Source organism: Bos grunniens, chromosome 29, assembly GCF_055505025.1.
Source record: "Bos grunniens cultivar Pamir isolate PY7600 chromosome 29, Bosgru_T2T1.0, whole genome shotgun sequence".
Lineage (NCBI taxonomy): Eukaryota > Metazoa > Chordata > Mammalia > Artiodactyla > Bovidae > Bos > Bos grunniens.
The window spans coordinates 43,265,747-43,286,161 of NC_141193.1; the positions used below are offsets into that span (position 1 = coordinate 43,265,747).

At 37.7% G+C, this 20,415-nt stretch overlaps 1 protein-coding gene across 2 annotated transcripts in view; it reads left to right on the forward strand.

Annotated features, from left to right (window-relative positions):
- TMEM135 (transmembrane protein 135) overlaps positions 1–20,415 on the forward strand; it is a 308,335-nt gene that overhangs the window by 56,904 nt on the left and 231,016 nt on the right. For both annotated transcript variants that reach the window (XM_086383032.1, XM_086383033.1), the window contains exons 2-3: positions 11,284–11,411; positions 14,022–14,114. In XM_086383032.1, the coding sequence (XP_086239158.1) occupies positions 11,284–11,411; positions 14,022–14,114 (221 nt within the window). The remainder of the gene's footprint in view (positions 1–11,283; positions 11,412–14,021; positions 14,115–20,415) is intronic.

The window sequence follows — 20,415 nt, forward strand, 5'->3', positions numbered from 1 at the left end:
TGCAATTTTTATATCCTATTGATGAGGTGACACCTTTTTATTATACAGTGTCCTTCTCTGTCTCTTTTATGATTTTTGACTTAAAGTCTATTTTGTCTACTATAAATACAGCCACCCCTTCTCTATTTTGGTTATCATTTGCATCAATATCTTTTTCTCCATTCCTTCACTTTTGGCCTTTGTGTGTCCTTGGCGCTAACGTGAGTCTCTTGAAGGCAGTGTATATTGTGTCTTGGTTTTTTTTTTTTTAATTCATTCAGTCCTTGTGTGTCTTTTAGGAGGCATAGTTAATTTACGTGTAAAGACTTACTGTTGCTCTTTTCTTCATTGTTTTTCCACCGTTTTGTAGTTCACTTGTACCTTTCTTCCTTCCTCTCCTTGTGATTTGATGCCTGCTTTGTGGTGGTATTCTTTGATTCCTTTCATCTTCTCTTTTCTGTATCAATTATAGATTTTTGCTCTGTGGTTACTGTGAAGTTTATATAAGACATACTGATAAACAAAACAACATATTTATAATAGTTATTATACACTGATGATAACTTCAGTCTTATATAAAAAATTTACCTGGTTACTCCCCACTTCACAATTTTGATGTCACAATCTTTTTATATTGTTTATCCAGTAATAGATTTTTTTATAGCTATAGTTATTTTTAATACTTTATATTTCAACTTTTATTCTGAGTCACTTGATTTACACAGCACCATGACAGGATATACCATGATATTTGACTATATATTTAGTTTTACCAAGGACTTCCCTTGTGGCTTAGACGGTACAGCGTCTGCCTACAATGTGGGAAACCCAGGTTCGATCCCTGGGTCGGGAAGATCCCCTGGAGAAGGAAATGGCAACCCACACCAGTACTCTTGCTTGGAAAATCCCATGGATGGAGAAGGCCGGTAGGCTACAGTCCATGGGGTTGCAAAGAGTCAGACACGACTGAGCGACTTCACTTCACTTCACTTTACTTTTACCAGTGAGTTTTATATTTCCAGTATCTTTTCATTTCAGCACAAAGAACTCCCTTTAGCATTCCTTATAAGGCAGGGCTAGTGGTGATGGACAGCGAGGCCTGGCGTGCTGCGATTCATGGGGTCGCAAAGAGTTGGACACGACTGAGTGACTGAACTGAACTGAACTGAGTGGTGACTAACTCACTTAGCTTTTGATTTTTTTGGAAAGTCCTTATCTCTTTTTCCACTTTGAAGGACAGATTTGCAGATAAAGTATTCTTATTTGGCAGTTTTTTTTTTTTTTCCTTTTACCACTTTGAATATATATTTTCTTTCTGCTGAGAAATCATGGATATTTTTGAGGTTCCTTTGTACGTGATGAGTTTTCTTTTCTCTTCTTTCAAAATTCTCTTTTTGTCTTTGATTTTTGAGAATTTGATTTTAATGTATCTAGGTGAAGATTTCTCTCTTTTTTCTTTCGTTTTTGTTGGGAAATACTCAACTTACAGCACTGTGTAAGTTTAAGGTACACAGTGTAATGATTTGACTTACATGCATCATGAAATGGTTATTACGCTGTGATTAGTGAAGCTGAAACTCCAATACTTTGGCTACCTGATGTGAAGAGCTGACTCATTTGAAAAGACCCTGATGCTGGGAAAGATTGAGGGTAGGAGGAGAAGGGGACGACAGAGGATGAGATGGCTGGATCGCATCTCTGACTCGATGCACATGAGTTTGAGCAAACTCTGGCAGTTGATGATGGACAGGGAGGCCTGGCGTGCTGCGGTTCATGGGGTCGCAGAGTTGAACATGACTGAGCGACTGAACTGAACTGAACTGAACTGAGTAAACATTCATCATCTCAAAATTAGTGGAATAGAAAAATAACAAATAGATTCCTTTGTATTTAATGTATTTGGGATTCTTTGGACTTCATCAGTCTGGATGTCCTTTTCCCTCTTCTGATTGAGGAAGTTTCCAGTCAATATTTCTTTTTTTCCCCTACTATTTCTATGCTTTCTGACCCTTTCTCTTTCTTACTCTGGGATTCCTCAATGTATACATAATTTCTTTTGATGGCATCCCATAATTCTCAGGCTATCTTCCTTCTCTGTCAATTGTTTTTCTTTTTGTTCTTTTGCCTGTGTAATTTCAAATGATCTATCTTGAGCTCACTGGTTTTCTTTTCCTGTGGCTTGGTCAAATCTAGTCACTGTTTTTTAATTCCAGAATTCCTCCCTTCCTTCTTTCCTACTTCCCTCCCTCCCTTCCTTCTCTCTGTCTCTTGTTTAACTTCTCATTTTTGTTATGAATTGCTTTCCCGATTTTGGTTTTAATTGTCTATCTGTGTTCCTTTAGAGCTCACTGCAGTTCTTTAAGACAACTATTCTGAATTCCTTGGCTGGCAGTTCATTGATCTCCATTTCTTTAGGGTTAGTAACTGGTGCTTTATTTTGTTCCTCTTTTGACGTCTTATTTTCCTGAACATTCATTGTTACCGTAGCCTTGTTTTGGTATGTGTGCAATTGAAGATGTAAGCACCTCTTCCAGTCTTTGGCTTCTGCAGTGAAAGCCATTTGGTGGAGTCTGTGAGTGGGTTTGCTGCTGGAGTCTTCGGCAGGCTACTCTGGTGTCTGGGGGTGGGCTTGAAACCTGAGTTCACTGCTATGTACCTTATACTTGAGTCTCCCTCAGCACGCCTGGTATTTGAGACTTCAGATTGGGGCCTGAAACCTGCGTTCCTGGGGTATACCTGGAGCCTGGTTTCTTGGGGTTTGACCTGGCATCGGGATGGGCCTAGAGTCTGAGTCGATGGAGGCACAGCTGAGTCCTTGATCTGTGTGGCCTGGCCTGGTGCCTGATGTTACTTGGCAGGTGTGGAGCTGGGGTTTGTGGCGATGTTGGGTGCACACTTCACTCTTCTTCCTCCTTGGTGGGTGGCTCTCTGCATGCTGTGTTGCCTGGGGTTGGAGGTGGGGTGATGTGAGTAATATGATACTGTCTTTGATACCCTCTTCAATGCATCTTTTCTTATTTCTATATATCACCTGGGTGCTTTAATTTCTCACCTGGAATCTTTAGCTCTTATGAAGGTAATTTTGCATGGGGATATTTGTTCAAATTGATGATTCTGCAAGGAGATGAGTGCTAGAAACTGCTATTCTGCCATCTTATTGATGTCACTCTTGTTTCATGTAAGTCAGCCTCTTTATTTAATAAATGAGGAAGATGAAGTCTAAAGAGCATTGAAATAAGTAGCCTTCATAGAAATTGTTAGTTGTAAAACTAGAGTAAAAATTGTATCTCCTAATTATTTTATACTCTGTCATGCTGAATATTTCTATTCTCTATTCAGATCTTTTCCTATAATCCCCTCTTTCTCATACTTGTTCCCTTCCTACCAGTTTTTTAAATGTAGCATGTTGGTTGCAGAATGTCTAGGAAGTACCCCAAACAAAAAGATGAAAATAATCTGTTAATAGCCTTTCAAAGATAACCCAATGCATAATGTTCTGGTATTTGGTTCATATGTTCATTAGAAAATATTGTTTTGTAGTCTGTCTTATTGCTGTATATATTTTGATTGTTTTTTTTCCTGGTCATTAGTCTTCAAAATTTATATCAATATAAATAAACAAATAGAAGTATACATTTTAATCATAGTGTTATTATGTACTTTGTTGAGCTGAGTATTTGTATGCATATTTGGAAAATTGGTAAGGAATTTGAAAGTGAAAGAAGTGAAGTTGCTCAGTCATGTCCGACTGTTTGCGACCCCATGGACTGTAGCCTACCAGGTTCCACCGTCTGTAGGATTTTCCAGGCAAGAATACTGGAGTGGGTTGCCATTTCCTTCTCCAGGAGACCTTCTTGATTCAGGCACTGAACCCCGGTCTCCCACATTGTAGGCAGACGCTTTACCGTCTGAGCCACCAGGCAAGTCCCGATAAGGAATTTACTACTGTGGAATTACTTTATCTAAGTATATGAACACTGCAGCATTATTTTGCTATAAAATGTGATGTTTGTAAAGGTATCTGATGGTGTCTGATAATTTTATACACATGTGCATGTACCCTTATAATTCCCACATGGCTAGTACAATTACTGTTATGTTATTTGTTTAGATCAGTGCTTCTAAACTTTTTCATACTGTAGCATACACAGTTCAGTTCAGTTGCTCAGTTGTGTCTGACTCTTTGTGACCCCATAGACTGCAGCGCACTAGGCTTCCCTGTCCATCACCAATTCCCAGAGTTTACTCAACCTCATGTTCATTGAGTCAGTGATGGCATCCAACCATCTCATCCTCTGTTGTCCCCTTCTCCTCCCGCCTTCAATCTTTCCCGGCATCAGGGTCTTTTCTAGTGAGTCAGTTCTTCACATCAGGTGGCCGAAGTATTAGAGTTTTAGCTTCAGCATCACTCCCTCCAATGAATATTCAGGACTGACCTCCTTTAGGATGGACTGGTTGGATCTCCTTGCAGTCCAAGGGACTCTCAAGAGTCTTTTCCAACACCACAGTTCAAAAGCATCAATTCTTCGGTGCTCAGCTTTCTTTATATTTATAGTCCAACTCTCACATCCATACATGACTACTGGAAAAATGATAGGTTTGTCTAGACAGACCTTTATTGGCAAAGTAATGTCTCTGCTTTTTTAATGTGCTATCTAGGTTGGTCATAACTTTTCTTCCAAGGAGCAAGCGTTCTCCAATTGCTTGGCTGCAGTCACCATCTGCAGTGATTTTGGAGCCCCTCAAAATAAAGTCTCTCACTGTTTCCCTTGTTTCCCTATCTAGTAAATGATAACAATTGTGTGGCATACTAGGGAAAACTGAGACGGTTATCACGTTGCTCTGTTACCTGAGTCCTGGCCTGGCTACCCAGACTGATGCGCGGATCAGTATTTTGGCCACATGAAAATCCTGGTTGAAAGCTCTGAGTTAAAGCACAGTGTTGATAAGGTCTTAGATTATTTCCCCTGGTATTGTGTCAGATTATTCCTTTTTCTCACAGTGTACTGTTAGTTTGATCTACCAGTGTTGCAAATATGTACAGTTTATCTACCTTACTGCTGATGGACATTTAGGTGTTTTGTGGTATTTTTTTTTTTAATGTTATGAATATAACTTTTGGTGGAAATAAGCAGTTATTTCTCTTGGTTATATTCCTAGGGGTGAAATTGCCAGATCATAGGGTAAGAGTACATTTAGTTTCATTAGATAATGATAGTTTTCTGAAGTAAGTATGCAGTTTTACATTCCCGTCAGCAGTGTGTGAAGTTCCAGCTACTTCATTCCTGACAGTGCTTTGCATTGCCGTTTCTCCTTGTTGTAGACATTCTGGTGCGTGTGTGTGTAGTGGTATTTCACTGTACAGTTTTCTGATGACTGGTGATGCTGAGCATATTTCATATGCCCGTTGGCCATGTGGATGACTGCTTTTTTCACTGAACTTTTAATTTTGAGATCATGGTAGATTCTTAAGTTGTTGGAGGGCTTTCCTTGTGTCTCAGCAGATAAAGAATCCACCTGCAATGTGGGAGACCTTGGATTGACCCCTGGGTTGGGAAGATTCCCTGGAGAAGGGAAAGGCTACCCACTCCAGTATTCTGGCCTGGAAAATTCCATGGACTGTACAGGGGGAGCCTGGTGGGCTACAGTTCATGGGGTTGCAAAGAGTCGGACACAACTGAGCAACTAACTTTCTTTTCAAGTAGTTGGAAGAAATAATAGATTCTCTGTACACTTTTTCTGGTTTCTCCCAGTGGTAGCATCCTGCAAAATGATAGTAAAATAACAGAACCTAAATAACTGCCTTGATATAGTGTCTGGTGGCTCAGTGGTAAAGAAGCTACCTGCAGTGCAGGAGACACAGATTTGATCCCTGGATTGGGAAGATCCCCTGGAGGAGGAAATGCAGCCCACTCCAGTATTCTTGCTGGGATAATCCCATGGACAGAGGAGACTGGAGGGCTACCATTCACGGGGTCAGAAAGAGTCAGACTGACTTGGAGACCAAACGTAGCATAGTAGTATAGTCATATACAGGACATTTCTATCACCACAAGGATCCCTCATGGTGCCCTTTTATAGCATTACCTACTTCCTCCCCCTTAGCCACCTCTTCTTAACTCCTGGTCATCACTGATTTATTCTTCATTTCTATAAATTTGTCATTCCATGTATGTTATATAAATGAAATTATATATATGTAGTCTTTGGTGATTGGCTTTTTTCACTTAGCACAGTTCTCTGGAAATTCATCAATATTGTGTCATGTATCACCAACTTATTTCTTTTTATTGCTGAATGGTAACCCATAGTGTGGATACAACTCAGTTTTTAAACCATTTACCTCTTAAAGGACATATGGGTTGTTTCCATTTATTGACTGTTACGAACAAAGCTGTTGTAATTTGGGGTGAACATTTTCATTTTTCTAGGGTAAACATCCGAGACTGCAGTTGCTGAGTCATATGATAGTTGCTTGCTTAGTTTCTAAAGAAACTGTCAAACTGTTGTTTAGAATGCTTCTGCTATTTCACATTCCTTCTGACAATGCACAAGAGATCCAATTTCTCCGCATTCTTGCCAGCATTTGGTGTTTTCAGTATTTTTAAACTTAATTATTCTGGCAGTTCTTTAGTGATAGCTTGTTGTGGTTTTAATTTGCTTTTCCTTAATGACTGATGTTGCATATTCTCTTTGGTGAACATCTGTTCATATCATTTGTATTTTCTAATTGGGTCATTTATTTTTTCACTGTTGAATTTTGAGATTTTCTTTTATATTCTACATACTAGTCCTTCACTAGGTCTGTAGTTTACAAGTATCTTCTCCCATTCTGTACCTTGGCTTTTTATCTTCTAACAGGTCTTTCACAGAGAAAAAGTTTTAATTTTGAGGTATAATTTATAGTTTTTCCTTTTATGGATTGTGCTTTTGCCTAGACTTAGATCTCTAAGATTTTCTCTGATTTTTTTCCTCTCAAAAGTTTTGTAGTTTTATATTTTACATTTATGTCTCTGATAGTTTGAATTTTTGTATAAACTATGAGACTTTGAAGTTAATTTTTTTTTCTTTTGCCTATGGAGCTCTTTTTACTCCAGTACCCTTTGCTAAAAAAGCTATTTTTCTTCTGTGGAATTGCATATGTATCTTGTCAAAAATCAGCTGGATATATTTATGTGTGTCTGTATCTAGGTTCTCTATTCTGTTTCATTAATCTATTTGTCAGTCCCTCTGCCAGTATCGCAAAACCATTGCTGTAGCTGTATGATATGTCTTGAAATTGCATAGACTCATTCCTCTCACTTCATTCTCTTTTTCAACGCTATTTTAGCTTTTATAGTTCCTTTGCTTTTCTATGTAGGTTTCAGAATAATCTTCTCAACCTCTCCAAAACTTTTTCTGAGGTTGTAATAGGAATTGTGTTAAACCTATGTATCACTTTGGGGCAGAACTGATGTTTTTCGATATTGAGTCTTTCTGTCTATGAATATTTATTTATATGTTCTTGATTTCTAACATCAGCATTGGGTAACTTTCAGCATATAAGTCCTACACAGGTGTTATGGATTTTCCCCTAAGTGTTTCAGTTTCTAAGGAGTTATAAATGCTGTTGTATTTTTAATTTGGGGGTCCACATATGTATTCATTAGTCTTGTATAGAAATACCAGTAAGTTTTGTATGTTTAGCTTGTATCGTATGCCCTTGCTCAACTCCTTTATTAGTTCTAGGAGGTGTGTGTGTATGTGTGTGTGTGTGTGTGTGTGTGTATGTGTATGTAAATTGCTTGGGAGTTATGTTTACTAGACAATCGGGTTATAGGGACACTTGTGTTATAAGAGATGTTATGTGTGTTTCCAGGAACAGAAGAAATTTTTTATGTAACTACTTGAGTATGAAACAGCATACCATATTCTGCCCATCAGTTCAGTTCAGTCGCTCAGTTGTGTCCAGCTCTTTGCAACCCCACGAACCGCAGCAAGTGGCCTCCCTGTCCATCACCAACTCCTGGAGTTTACCCAAACTGATGCCCATTGAGTCGGTGATGCTATCCAACCATCTCATCCTCTGTCGTCCCCTTCTCCTCCTGCCCTCAATTTTTCCCAACATCAGGGTCTTTTCGAATGAGTCAGTTCTGCGCATCAGCTGGCCAAAGTGTTGGAGTTTCAGCTTCAACATCAGTGCTTCCAATGAACACCCAAGACTGATCTCCTTTAGGAGGGACTGGTTGGATCTCCTTGCAGTCCAATGGACTCTCAAGAGTCTTCTCCAACACCACAGTTCAAAAGCATCAAATCTTCGGTGCTCAGCTTTCTTTATAGTCCAACTCTCACATCCATATATGACTACTGGAAAAACCATAGCCTTGACTAAACAGACCTTTGTTGGCCAAGTAATGTTTCTGCTTTTGAATATGCTATCTAGGTTGGTCATAACTTTCCTTCCAAGGAGTAAGCGTCTTTTAGTTTCATGGCAGCACTTACCATCTACAGTGATTTTGGAGCCCCAAAAGATAAAGTCAGCTACTGTTTCCATTGTTTCCTCATCTATTTCCCATGAAGTGATGGGACCGGGTGCCAAAAGTCTAAAATGAAAGAGACTACTTTCTAACCCCTGAAGATAGTAGAAGACCATTAGAACTGAGGAGATGGTTGAGGATCTAGGGAGTAATTGAAAATAACACCAACATTTTGTTCCTTAATTATGTAATTAGGTGAATGTGACACTATTACCTGAGGTTGGAAACTCAAAAGTAAAAGCATTTTGAGGAAACACAAGAAGTTCCGCTTTGGACAGGCTGATTTTTTTTGGATGTCTCTGGTACATCTTTATTGACATGTCCAATAGACATTTGAAGTATGAATTAAGAATTTAGTGGAAATGTTAGGGTTATATTGGAATTTCTACTTTGATATGATAGATGATGCTGTGGGAGGGAACATATACAGAAGGAGTAGCTATCTGAGGAAGAAATGCTAACAAAGGAATAGCATTTAGAGATATAATGGGAGAATGAGAAGACTGCAGTCACAGAGGCCATAGAAACTTCTCTTCTGTCAACATTTTACCTATTTGCCAAGATCCATCTTCCAGATATTATTGTCTGCCCAGTCCCATCTCCGTTTTGGTCGTGTTCTAATAGTAGTTCTGTAGCAGTTTCTTCTTCTTCTAGTCTAGCATTTAACACACTGCCATATTGTCATTAATTGTTTATATGTCTGTTTCTCTATCAAGTTTTTATGTTCCTTGCAGGCAAGAATTAGATCTGACTCACCATTGTGTTTCCTGTATATGGCTTACTTCTTAATAGCAGTTTGTATAATTGAGTGAAGTAGATTATCAGAAGCTTCTAAGGGGTAGAATAAGAAAAGAATTGAGAAGAGGCCGTTAGATTTCCCTTAGCACAGGGTAAGTGTTCTGCCCAGAATGGTGAGGAGTGAATGCAGGCTTCTCTGGTCTTCCTTTTCTCAAGTCTGTCTTGCCCTTTCTTAAATTCCCTCCCTCATTCCCTAATTCTGTCATCTTTTGTTCCTTTGATCATATTGTTTCACCTTGATAGAACAGCATTTCTTCATGGTACCTGTGAGAATGCCTCTGATCTAGCTCGTATTCCCTTTTCAATGAAACTGAATGAATGGTTTTTATCAGTTTCTAGTTTTTGTCACTGAAATTCTCTAATATTCAGGTTGATAATATCTGTAATGCAGTTTTGTTTAGCATTCAATTTCTATTTGAATTGAACTTCACTTTTTTGTCTGTTTAAAAATATATCTTATTTTTCAGTTTAAAACTTTTTCAGTTCAGTTCAGTCACTCAGTCGTGTCCGACTCTTTGCGACCCCATGAATCACAGCACGCCAGGCCTCCCTGTCCATCACCAACTCCCGGAGTTCACTCAGACTCATGTCCATTGAGTCAGTGATGCCATCCAGCCATCTCATCCTCTGTCGTCCCCTTCTCCTCCTGCCCCCAATCCCTCCCAGCATCAGAGTCTTTTCTAATGAGTTAGCTCTTCACATGAGGTGGCCAAAGTACTGGAGTTTCAGCTTCAGCATCATTCCTTCCAAAGAAATCCCAGGGCTGATCTCCTTTAGAATGGACTGGTTGGATCTCCTTGCAGTCCAAGGGACTCTCAAGAGTCTTCTCTAACACCACAGTTCAAAAGCATCAATTCTTTGGCACTCAGCCTTCTTCACAGTCCAACTCTCACATCCATACATGACCACAGGAAAAACCATAGCCTTGACTAGATGGACCTTTGTTGGCAAAGTAATGTCTCTGCTTTTGAATATGCTATCTAGGTTGGTCATAACTTTCCTTCCAAGGAGTAAGCGCCTTTTCATGGCTGCAGTCACTATCTGTAGTGATTTTAGAGCCCAGAAGAATAAAGTCTGGCACCGTTTCCACTGTTTCCCCGTCTATTTCCCATGAAGTGATGGGACCGGATGCCATGATCTTCGTTTTCTGAATGTTGAGCGTTAAGCCAACTTTTTCACTCTCCACTTTCACTTTCATCAAGAGGCTCTTTAGTTCCTCTTCACTTTCTGCCATAAGGGTGGTGTCATCTGCATATCTGAGGTGATTGATATTTCTCCCGGCAATCTTGATTCCAGCTTGTGTTTCTTCCAGTCCAGCGTTTCTCATGATGTACTCTGCATATAAGTTAAATAAACAGGGTGACAATATACAGCCTTGACGAACTCCTTTTCCCATTTGGAACCAGTCTGTTGTTCCATGTCCAGTTCTAACTGTTGCTTCCTGACCTGCATACAGATTTCTCAAGAGGCAGGTCAGGTGGTCTGGGATTCCCATCTCTTTCAGAATTTTCCACAGTTTGTTGTGATCCACACAGTCAAAGGCTTTGGCATAGTCAATAAAGCAGAAATAGATGTTTTTCTGGAACTCTCTTGCTTTTTCCATGATCCAGCGGATGTTGGCAATTTGATCTCTGGTTCCTCTGCCTTTTCTAAAACCAGCTTGAACATCAGGAAGTTCACGGTTCACGTATTGCTGAAGCCTGGCTTGGAGAAATTTGAGCATAAGGCACTATAAATATTTATCTCAAATTTGCAGGTTACTTATCATGTGATTGATCCACATTGTGGCCCTTTACCTATTATACCTTCAATAAACTAAAGTGTCTTCTTTCTGTCCTGAAAATTGAATTTTCATAGAAAGAGCTATAAAATACCTGGGTTTTTACTTTAATTTGTAAATATATACTATTATTTCAGTATCTTCCACATAAGAGCTAACTTAAGTGGGAAAAGTTGGTTGGATTAAACAAAAGACCCTTTTTCTTTTCAGATTGCAGCAATTCTCCGGAAACGAAAATTAGACTATTATTTACACAAACTGCTCCCTGAGATCCTACAGTCTGCTTCATTTCTGACTGCTAATGGGGCCTTGTTTATGGCTTTCTTTTGCATTTTAAGGTTGGTACTCATAATAACCACTGGAGATTAATGCAAATTTCCTTTATTGAAATAGAAACAAACTGATGTTTATATAAATGTTGTGCAGGTCACTCCTTGTTTATTTTTTTCTCTCTGGGACATGGCATTTATTTATCTCAAAGAAAGCTTGTAAAACCAGGAGTTGTGACCGTTTGGCCTAACATGTGATGTAAACTTCAAATCACTGCTGTGATTATGGAACAAAAGTGCTTTAATGCATCATGTATTTTCTGGGGCCCACTGTATTTACTGCGTTGTTAATGAGGATTTCTTAACTTTTCAGTTTTATAGATTTGAAATTCAAAGCAACTGTCCATGATATAGCTTGGGTCCATATGTAGTGAACGGACTTCAAAAGGACCATAAAATGCTTGTGTTTATCTATGAAACTCCTGGCATATCCTACTGATGAAACTTTTGGTCTTGATTCAGTGCATTATCTGTTTCACATGCTTCATGCTGTATATATGCAGTTAGAATTCAGTTTTTGGTATTGTGATGTACCTAACATATTTAGTAGATATTTACTTTTTATCTTTCAAACAACGCAAACTAGTTATTTAATTTGTCAAATTGAAATACTTCACATTCTATTAATATTATGTTACCCACTTAGTATTGCCAAAGTAATTCTGCAGGTAGAAATATAATTTCCAGGTGTCTTTCATAGATTCTTTTTCCTTAAGAACAATAACATTTATAAACTTTTAAATTGCGCAGAAAATAATTGATATAATTTATACTATTGAGTAAATAAATCATGCCTTTAAATTGACCTGAATAATCTGTGCAAGAAACTCTTTATCATGTAGTCTCTGGAAAGTTTCTAATACTTGTTAAAACTCTAAAAATAGAGTTGTACGATAATTAGACATAATAATAATAATAAATTGTTCTTGAAGCATATTTATGTTATGTGAACCCTTTGGTTAAGTTGTGAAAACATTAAATACTAATTATAAGATAACATCTATGTTCTTTCTATACCTGAGTCACTGAGTTATTTTCCTTTAATTCTTACATTCAATAATTTATTAAGCCATTTGTCGATTTTATTAGAGGGAGAACCACCTCCACTTTTCTCAGGCAGAAAGTTTCTGATGCCCATTGCAGAAATACCTATGTTATTTGTAAATTTTCTAATTTTTTAAAGCTAAGCTTCAGTTGAAAAGATAATTTTATCTGTGATTCTTGATCCTTATCTGTATGTATATAGCAAATATTTTTTCCTATAATACATCATTTAGCAGTTGAGCACCATTGTTCAGATACTTTCTTATTATTTTTTTGTTTCTCCCCTTCTTAGGAATATATCGTCTTTGAAAGGAAAAAAGAATTTCCTAGTATCTCCAGACTTCTTTTTATTTTCTCTTTGAAAACCCAAGAAGTTAATGGCTATTTGTAGTGAAACACCATAGTGAGACACTTTGCAGATTCTTTCTTTCAAATGATGTATTCTAGTAAAAGAAAAGCTTTGTATACATATATAACTAAAAGATATAAAATATTTTAGTAAGTGATGTAAGAAAAACTTATCCAGGGTTGTAGAAGCAAAAGAGAGACATTTGTTGAATATTTATCATGTGTTAAAAAATAGAAGTAGTAAAAAAAAAAGATATAATGAACTTATACACAAAACAGAAAGAGACCCACAGACATAGAACTAACAAATTTATGAAAGGGGAAAGGTGAGGAGTAAATTAGGACTCTGGGATTAGCATATACACACTACTGTATATAAGATAGGTAACCAACAAGGGACCTACTGTGATAGCAAGGGAACTCTACTCAATATTTTGTGTTAATAATAACCTATAAGGGAAAAGAATCTGAAAAAAATATATATTTAACTGAATCACTTTGCTATACACATGAAACTAACACGCTATGGTAAATCAATTATACACCAATAAAAGCTGAAAAAAATGTAGTAGTGATAATAATAGTAATACTGGTAACAATAGCTAATGTTTTCTCAGTGTTTCCTTTGTGCCATGCATGGTGCTGGGAAGGATCCCATGTGGCCATCTTAGCAATTATGTATGAGATAGGTAATATATTTATTCCCATTTGATAGATGAGGAAACTGAGAACCTAGAGGGTTTTGCAGAGTGAACAGTATTGGGTCCAGGGAATGTCTGAATGAATATAACAGATTAAATGACTGCAAGGAGAGATACCTATTAGTTTGCTGTTGTAGTTGCTGTTGTAGTAGCCTGAAGAAGAGGTGGTGAGGGACTTGACTGAGGCAAAGGCAGTAGGTTGGAGAGGAATTTGAGAGATAAATTGTATATGGAAATACTTAAGTGGATGATTTCATGTATGGAAGACAGAGAAGCCAAGGATGTCTCCAAATGCCACACTTAGGTGAATAAGTAGTTGTTGATGTCATTAACCTAGGAAAAGACAAGGAAGAGCAAGTTCATGGAGCCTGGGGAGAAGAAGAATGAGCTTGGCTCTGGTCCTGTTGAATTTGATTTGCTGTGGGACACCTAGACAGAGGGTGAACTGGGAAGGGGAACTCCTGTGTGTAATAACTGCAGTGACCAACAAGAAATTTTGTTTAATCCTTCCAAATTTCAATTTCAGGAAGATACTTGGAAAATTCTACTTATGGAGTCCCGGCTTTGGTGCCGCTTTGCCAGCATCTTATGTGGCCATTCTAGTTGAGAGAAAAAGCAGGTAAAAATTTGCATATCTACGTGTTTAGTAGAACCATTCTCACCCAAATTAGAGTTTTGCTTTTGTTTTTTGCTTAGTGTTTGTTGTGGTCCAGGGAGGAGAATTATTTCCACATATATTTTTCAATCTTGCAAATATTTGATGGAAAATTTGATTTTATACTTATTAATGTTTTTAAGCCTATGAAAAAGAAGATTGACATTATACAGTAAAATACCCATAGTCTTTGTTTACTATAAATCTAGAGCGTCCTCTAATGTGCCAAACTAAAGCATGACATGCATAAGTTCCAGCTAAAGATCTTTTCTGTAACCACAATACCATTATCACACCTAAGAACATAAACAATAATTTTCTTTATTCATCTAGATTTGTAATTTGCTTTAGACTCATTACCTCTATTAAGTCAGTTATTATTTTTAAGATTTTTGTTATCAATTTGAAAATGTTCCATGTGGAATAATACGGTTTCTGCAAAATACTACAAATGTTATGTAAGTTTTTCAGTCAAATAAACTGTTGAAGTTAGACATTTGGCATAAAATAATTTTTGCCATCTCAAGAATATTTATTTTTACTGCTGAGACCTGCTTTGATTCCACCTTTATCCCAGATAATCAAGATAGTGTCATGTGTTAATCAAGACGGGGTCATCTTTCAGCTGATGAAGATATTTGTTATAATCACCGATCCTCTAGTAAGAATATAGATAGATCTTGTTATATAACTAAATATTTACCTAAACTACTTATTATTTTTAAGTCACTAAGTCGTGTCTGACTCTCTGCGACCCTCTGAACTGTAACCCGCCAGGCTCCTCTGTCCATGGGATTTCCCAGGCAAGGATACTGGAGTGGGTTGCCATTTCATTCTCCAGGGGATCTTCTTGACCCAGAGATTGAACCCAAGTTTCCTGCGTTGGCAGGTGGATTATTTTACCACTGAGCCAGCAGGGAAGCCCTAAACTACCTGAGGCCATTTTAATGCATTTTTGTAAATGTAATAATATCTAACTTTTTGTGATTCTCTGATCATGCTTTTGGATTAGTAAAATTACTAAAATCAAAGGGTTTTATAACCCCAGCAAAATCAAGTCAGTATTGCTAGGAACATGAGCTTCCCTGGTGGCTCAGTGGTAAAGAATTCTCCTGCAATGCATGAGATGCTGTGACATGGGTTTGATCCCTGGGTTGGGAAGATGCCCTGGAGGAGAAAATGGCAACCTACTCCAGTAACCTTGCCTAGGAAATCCCATGGACAGAGGAGCCTGGTGGGCTACAATCCATGGGGACACACAAGAGTCAGACACGACTAAGAGACTAAACAAAAACATTGCTCAGGAATATAGGTTACCCCACCCAAGAGGAGAGTACAGAGTAGTCACTAAATAAGTGTGGATACTGGACCTATATTATCTGACTCGGGAGACTAGCTCTGCCACTTATTGGGTGACTTCTATGGCTTATTTCTTACCTGAAAAATGGAGATAGTGATTAAGTACTCATATAGTTGTTCAGAGAATTAAATGAGTTAGTTATGTGAAAAGTGCTTAGAAGAGTGTCTGACACATGGTAACTGTGTTGTGTTAAGTACTTTTATTATTTTCTCCCCTATAAGTAATGAGAGTATTTTTCTGGTGATTGTAATTTCTTGATCAGTTTATAAATACAAATATTGGTTTTTGGAAATATAATTTCAAAATATTCTAAAATAAGAATACTTTCCTACATAATTCTAGCACTATTATCACACATAAGAAAATTAGCAGTCATTCCCAGCTGCTGTCTTGCCCATACTGTCCTAAAATACTTCATAGCTGGCTTTTTTGAACCGAAATCTCGTCAAAGTTGATGGACGGTGTTCTGTTTCTTTATTTTCTCTTGATCTTGGTTAATCATCCATCCCACTTTTATCCTCCATGGCAGTGACTTATTGATATGACCAAGCCAGTTATCTTGTTGTTTGTAAAATCATTTATGATTTTGTCAGAAATTTTTCCTCACAGAATTGTTTAAATGGTATTTCCTGTGAACTTGAAGTTCAATCAAAATCTTTGATTAGATTCGAATTAAATATTCTTGGTAAGAGTTTACTTCATAGATGATACTGACGCCATCCGGAGGCCCAAACTTCTGAGTAGTTCTAAGTTTGAATATGTGATTAAAGTGGTAATCAGCAGATCTTTCCAATGAATTGTTATTGATGATGAATTAGATGAATGGATTTCCGGATATTCCATAATCTCTGCTTTGCTGGAATAAAGCTCAGTTGATCCTGACATCACTAAGACATCATTATTGTGAGATGGCTACTTGTGTGTGTTATATGTTTGTGTATTCTTTATCCATTTTAGTGTCACTGTCACATTTACTTTATAAAATGTTTTATAAATTTTGTTGTTTTTCCCCTTACTCTGGTGTAATTTAAGTAGCAGTGAATTTTCTGGCCTTTGAGGATTTAGTCTGATCCTCTGTGAGCCCTCCTGGCCGTGGTGACTCTTTTGGGCATGGTAGTTCTTAAGAAGTTGTTTCCTCTGTGGAAACTGATCTGCTTAAACTCACTCAATTCTGTCTCTAACAGAAAGTTATCCATCTCTTAAAAATTTTCCATTTCCCCCAAATTATCCATTTATAAAGATTTTTATATTTATTAGCATGAAGCTCATGCAAAATAGTCCGATATGATTTGATTGAATTTTCTGTTTTCAATTGTTATTTCTCAACTCATTTATTTTGTATTATTGCTAGCTACTAATTTTGTTGATTTTGCTTTTCAATGAATCATTTATTAGTTCTGTTTTTTGGTTTTCTAACTCATTTCTTGCTGTCATTTTTTTTCCTTCCTTTTTTTTTTTTTTTGCTAATTTTCTTTCCTTTTATAATAAATATCTTTTTTGTTTGGGGCTTTATTTATTTTCATTCTTTAAGTTCTATTGATATAAGTATTTAAGGCTATGAATTTTCCTCTTTGATTATATATAGATTCTGATATGTTGTATTTACATAATCATAATTTTCTAGAAATTCTGTAATTTTAGTTTGTTTTTCTTCTTTGATATAAAAATTATTTAGTGGAGAGCTTAAAATGGAGAGGCCTCTTTGTTATTGCTGGCTCATGGTAACTGGGCTTCCCTGGTGGCTCAGACGGTAAAGCGTCTGCCTGCAATGTGGGAGACTGGGTTCGATCCCTGGGTCGGGAAGATCCCGTGGAGAAGGAAATGGCAACCCACTCCAGTATTCTTGCCTGGAAAATCCCATGGACAGAAGAGCCTTGTAGGCTACAGTCCATGGGGTTGCAGAGTCAGATACAACTGAGCGACTTCACTTCAGTTCATGGTAACTACGCTTCATCATTTGAGGAACTGCCAAAGTGTTTATTATACCATTGTTCCTCCTCTCCAGCAGAGTAACGAGTCTAATTACTTCACGTTGTGACTAACACTTGTAATTATATGCTTTCTGATTATGGTCTCCCTGCTGCTGCTGCTAAATTGCTTCAGTTGTATTCGACCCTGTGCGACCCCATAGACGGCAGCCCACCAGGCTCCCGCGTCCCTGGGATTCTCCAGGCAAGAACACTGGAGTGGGTTGCCATTTCCTTCTCCAATGCATGAAAGTGAAAAGTGGAAGTGAAGTCGCTCAGTTGTGTCTGACTCTTTGCGACCCACGGACTGCAGCCTACCAGGCTCCTCCGTCCATGGGATTTTCCAGGCAAGAGTACTGGAGTGGGTTGCCATTGCCTTCTCCTTAGAGAGTGAAGTAGTATTTAAGGTGTGGTTTAGGTTTGCATTTCCCAGATGACTATTGGTATTGAGCAACTTTTCATGTACCTACTAGCTGTTTGTAGATCTTCTTTGGAAAAATGCCTGTTTAGATCCTTTAACTGCTTTTTATTGGGTTATTTATCTTTTTATTATTAATTTGTAATCATTCTTTAGTTATTCTAAATAAAAGCCATTATGAGATATAGGACTTGTAAATACTTTCTCCCATTCAGTGCCTTGTTTTTTATATTCTTGATCATGTCATTTGAAGAACATACATTTTAGATTTTGAGGAAGTCCAATTTATATATTTTATTCTATTCTTGTATTTTTGTGTCATATTTAAGAAGCCCATTATCAAATCTAAGGTCACAAAGATTGTCTCTATGTTTTCTTTTAAGAGTTTTATAGTTTTAATTTTCATATTTCAGTCTTTGATCCATTTTAAGTTAATTTTTGTCTGTGATGTGAGGTAGGGGCATACTGTATTTTTAGTATCGTTTTTCACATGTTGCTATACATGGAAATGTATTGAGTTTTTGAATGTGATCTTGATTCTTGGGTTCTTGTAGAATTTACTTGTTAGTTCTAATAAGTTTTTCTGTATATTCCTTGAGATTTTTTACATTGAAAATAATATTGTTGCAAATAGGGACAATTTTATTCTTTGCTTTCCAGTCTATATACCTTTTATTTCCTTTTATTGTGTTGGTACATCCTTCCCTTGTTCCTGATCTTAGGGGAAGGAATTCAGTCTTTCACCTTTACGTATGATGTTACCTGTAGGGTGTTTTTTTAAGATACTTTTTATCAAGTTTAGGAAGTTCAGATGTATTCCTCGTTTTGTGAGAGCCTTGATCATGAATGGGTATAGCATTTTGTCAAATGTCTTTCCTGGATCCATTGATATGATCATGTGGGTTTTTGTGCTTTATTTTAGCCTGTTTCTAGCATTTTAAGAATATCAACGAGGTCAAATTGACATAGTTTATCATATCTAGGATGGGTTTTCAATCCTGGCACTATTGACTTGTTTTGGGCCAGATAATTCTTTGTTTGGGAGAGGACTGTTCTGTGTATTGTATTCATACATACCATTGGCACTCCCTTCCCCTCCCTACCAAATTGGGACAACAAATAATGTTTCCATAGGAAACATGTCCCCATGGGATCAGTTCAGTTCAGTCACTCAGTCGTGTCCGACTCTGCAACCCCACAGACTGCAGCACGCCAGGCCTCCCTGCCCATCACCAACTCCTGTAGCTTATTCAAACTCATGTCCATTGAGTCGGTGATGCCATCTAGCCATCTCATCCTCTGTCGTCCCCTTTTCCTCCCGCCTTCAATCTTTCCCAGCATCAGGGTCTTTTCAAATGAGTCAGTTCTTCACATCAGGTGGCCAAAGTATTGGAGTTTCAGCTTCAGCATCACTCCCTCCAATGAATGTTCAGGACTGATCTTCTTCAGGATGGACTGGTTGGATCTCCTTGCAGTCCAAGGGACTCTCAAGTCTTCTCCAATACCACAGTTCAAAAGCATCAATTCTTCAGCACTCAGCTTTCTTTATAGTCCAACTCTCACATCCATACATGACTACTGGAAAAACCATACCTTTGACTAGACGGACCTTTGTTGGCAAAGTGATGTCTCTGCTTTTTAATATGCTGTCTAGGTTCATCATAACTTTTCTTCCAAGGAGCAAGTGTCTTTTAATTTCTTGGTTGCAGTCACCATCTGCAGTGATTTTGAAGCCCAAGAAAATAAAGTCTGTCACTGTTTCCATTGTTTCCCCATCTGTTTGCCATGAAGTGATGGGACTGGATGCCATGATCTTAGCTTTCTGAATATTTGAGTTTTAAGCCAACTTTTTCACTCTTCTCTTTCACTTTCATCAAGAGGCTCTTCAGTTCCTCTTCACTTTCTGCCATGAGGATGGTGTCATCTGCATATCTGAGGTTATTGATATTTCTCCCGGCAATCTTGATTCCAGCTTGTGCTTCCTCCAGCCCAGTGTTTCTCATGATGTACTCTGTATATAAGTTAAATAAGCAAGGTTACAATATACAGCCTTGAGGTACTCCTTTCCCGATTTGGAACCAGTCTGTTGTTTCATGTCCAGTTCTAACTGTTGCTTCCTGACCTGCATACAGATTTCTCAAGAGGCAAGTCAGGTAGTCTGGTATTCCTTTCTTTAAGACTTTTCCAGTTGATTGTGATCCACACAGTCAAAGGCTTTGGCATAGTCAATAAAGCAGAAGTGGATATTTTTCTGGAACTCTTTTGTTTTTTGCTGATCCAACCGATGTTGGCAATTTGATATCTGGCTCCTCTGCATTTTCTAAATCCGGCTTGAACATCTGGAAGTTCATGATTCACGTACTGTTGAAGCCTGGCTTGGAGAATTTTGAGCATTAGGTTACTAGCATGTGAGATGAGTACAATTATCCCTATGGGATAAATCCCCCCTTTGTTGAAAACTACCAACCTATATTGTTACTAAATTTTTTGTCTAGTTTTATTATTTACTGAGAGAAAGGT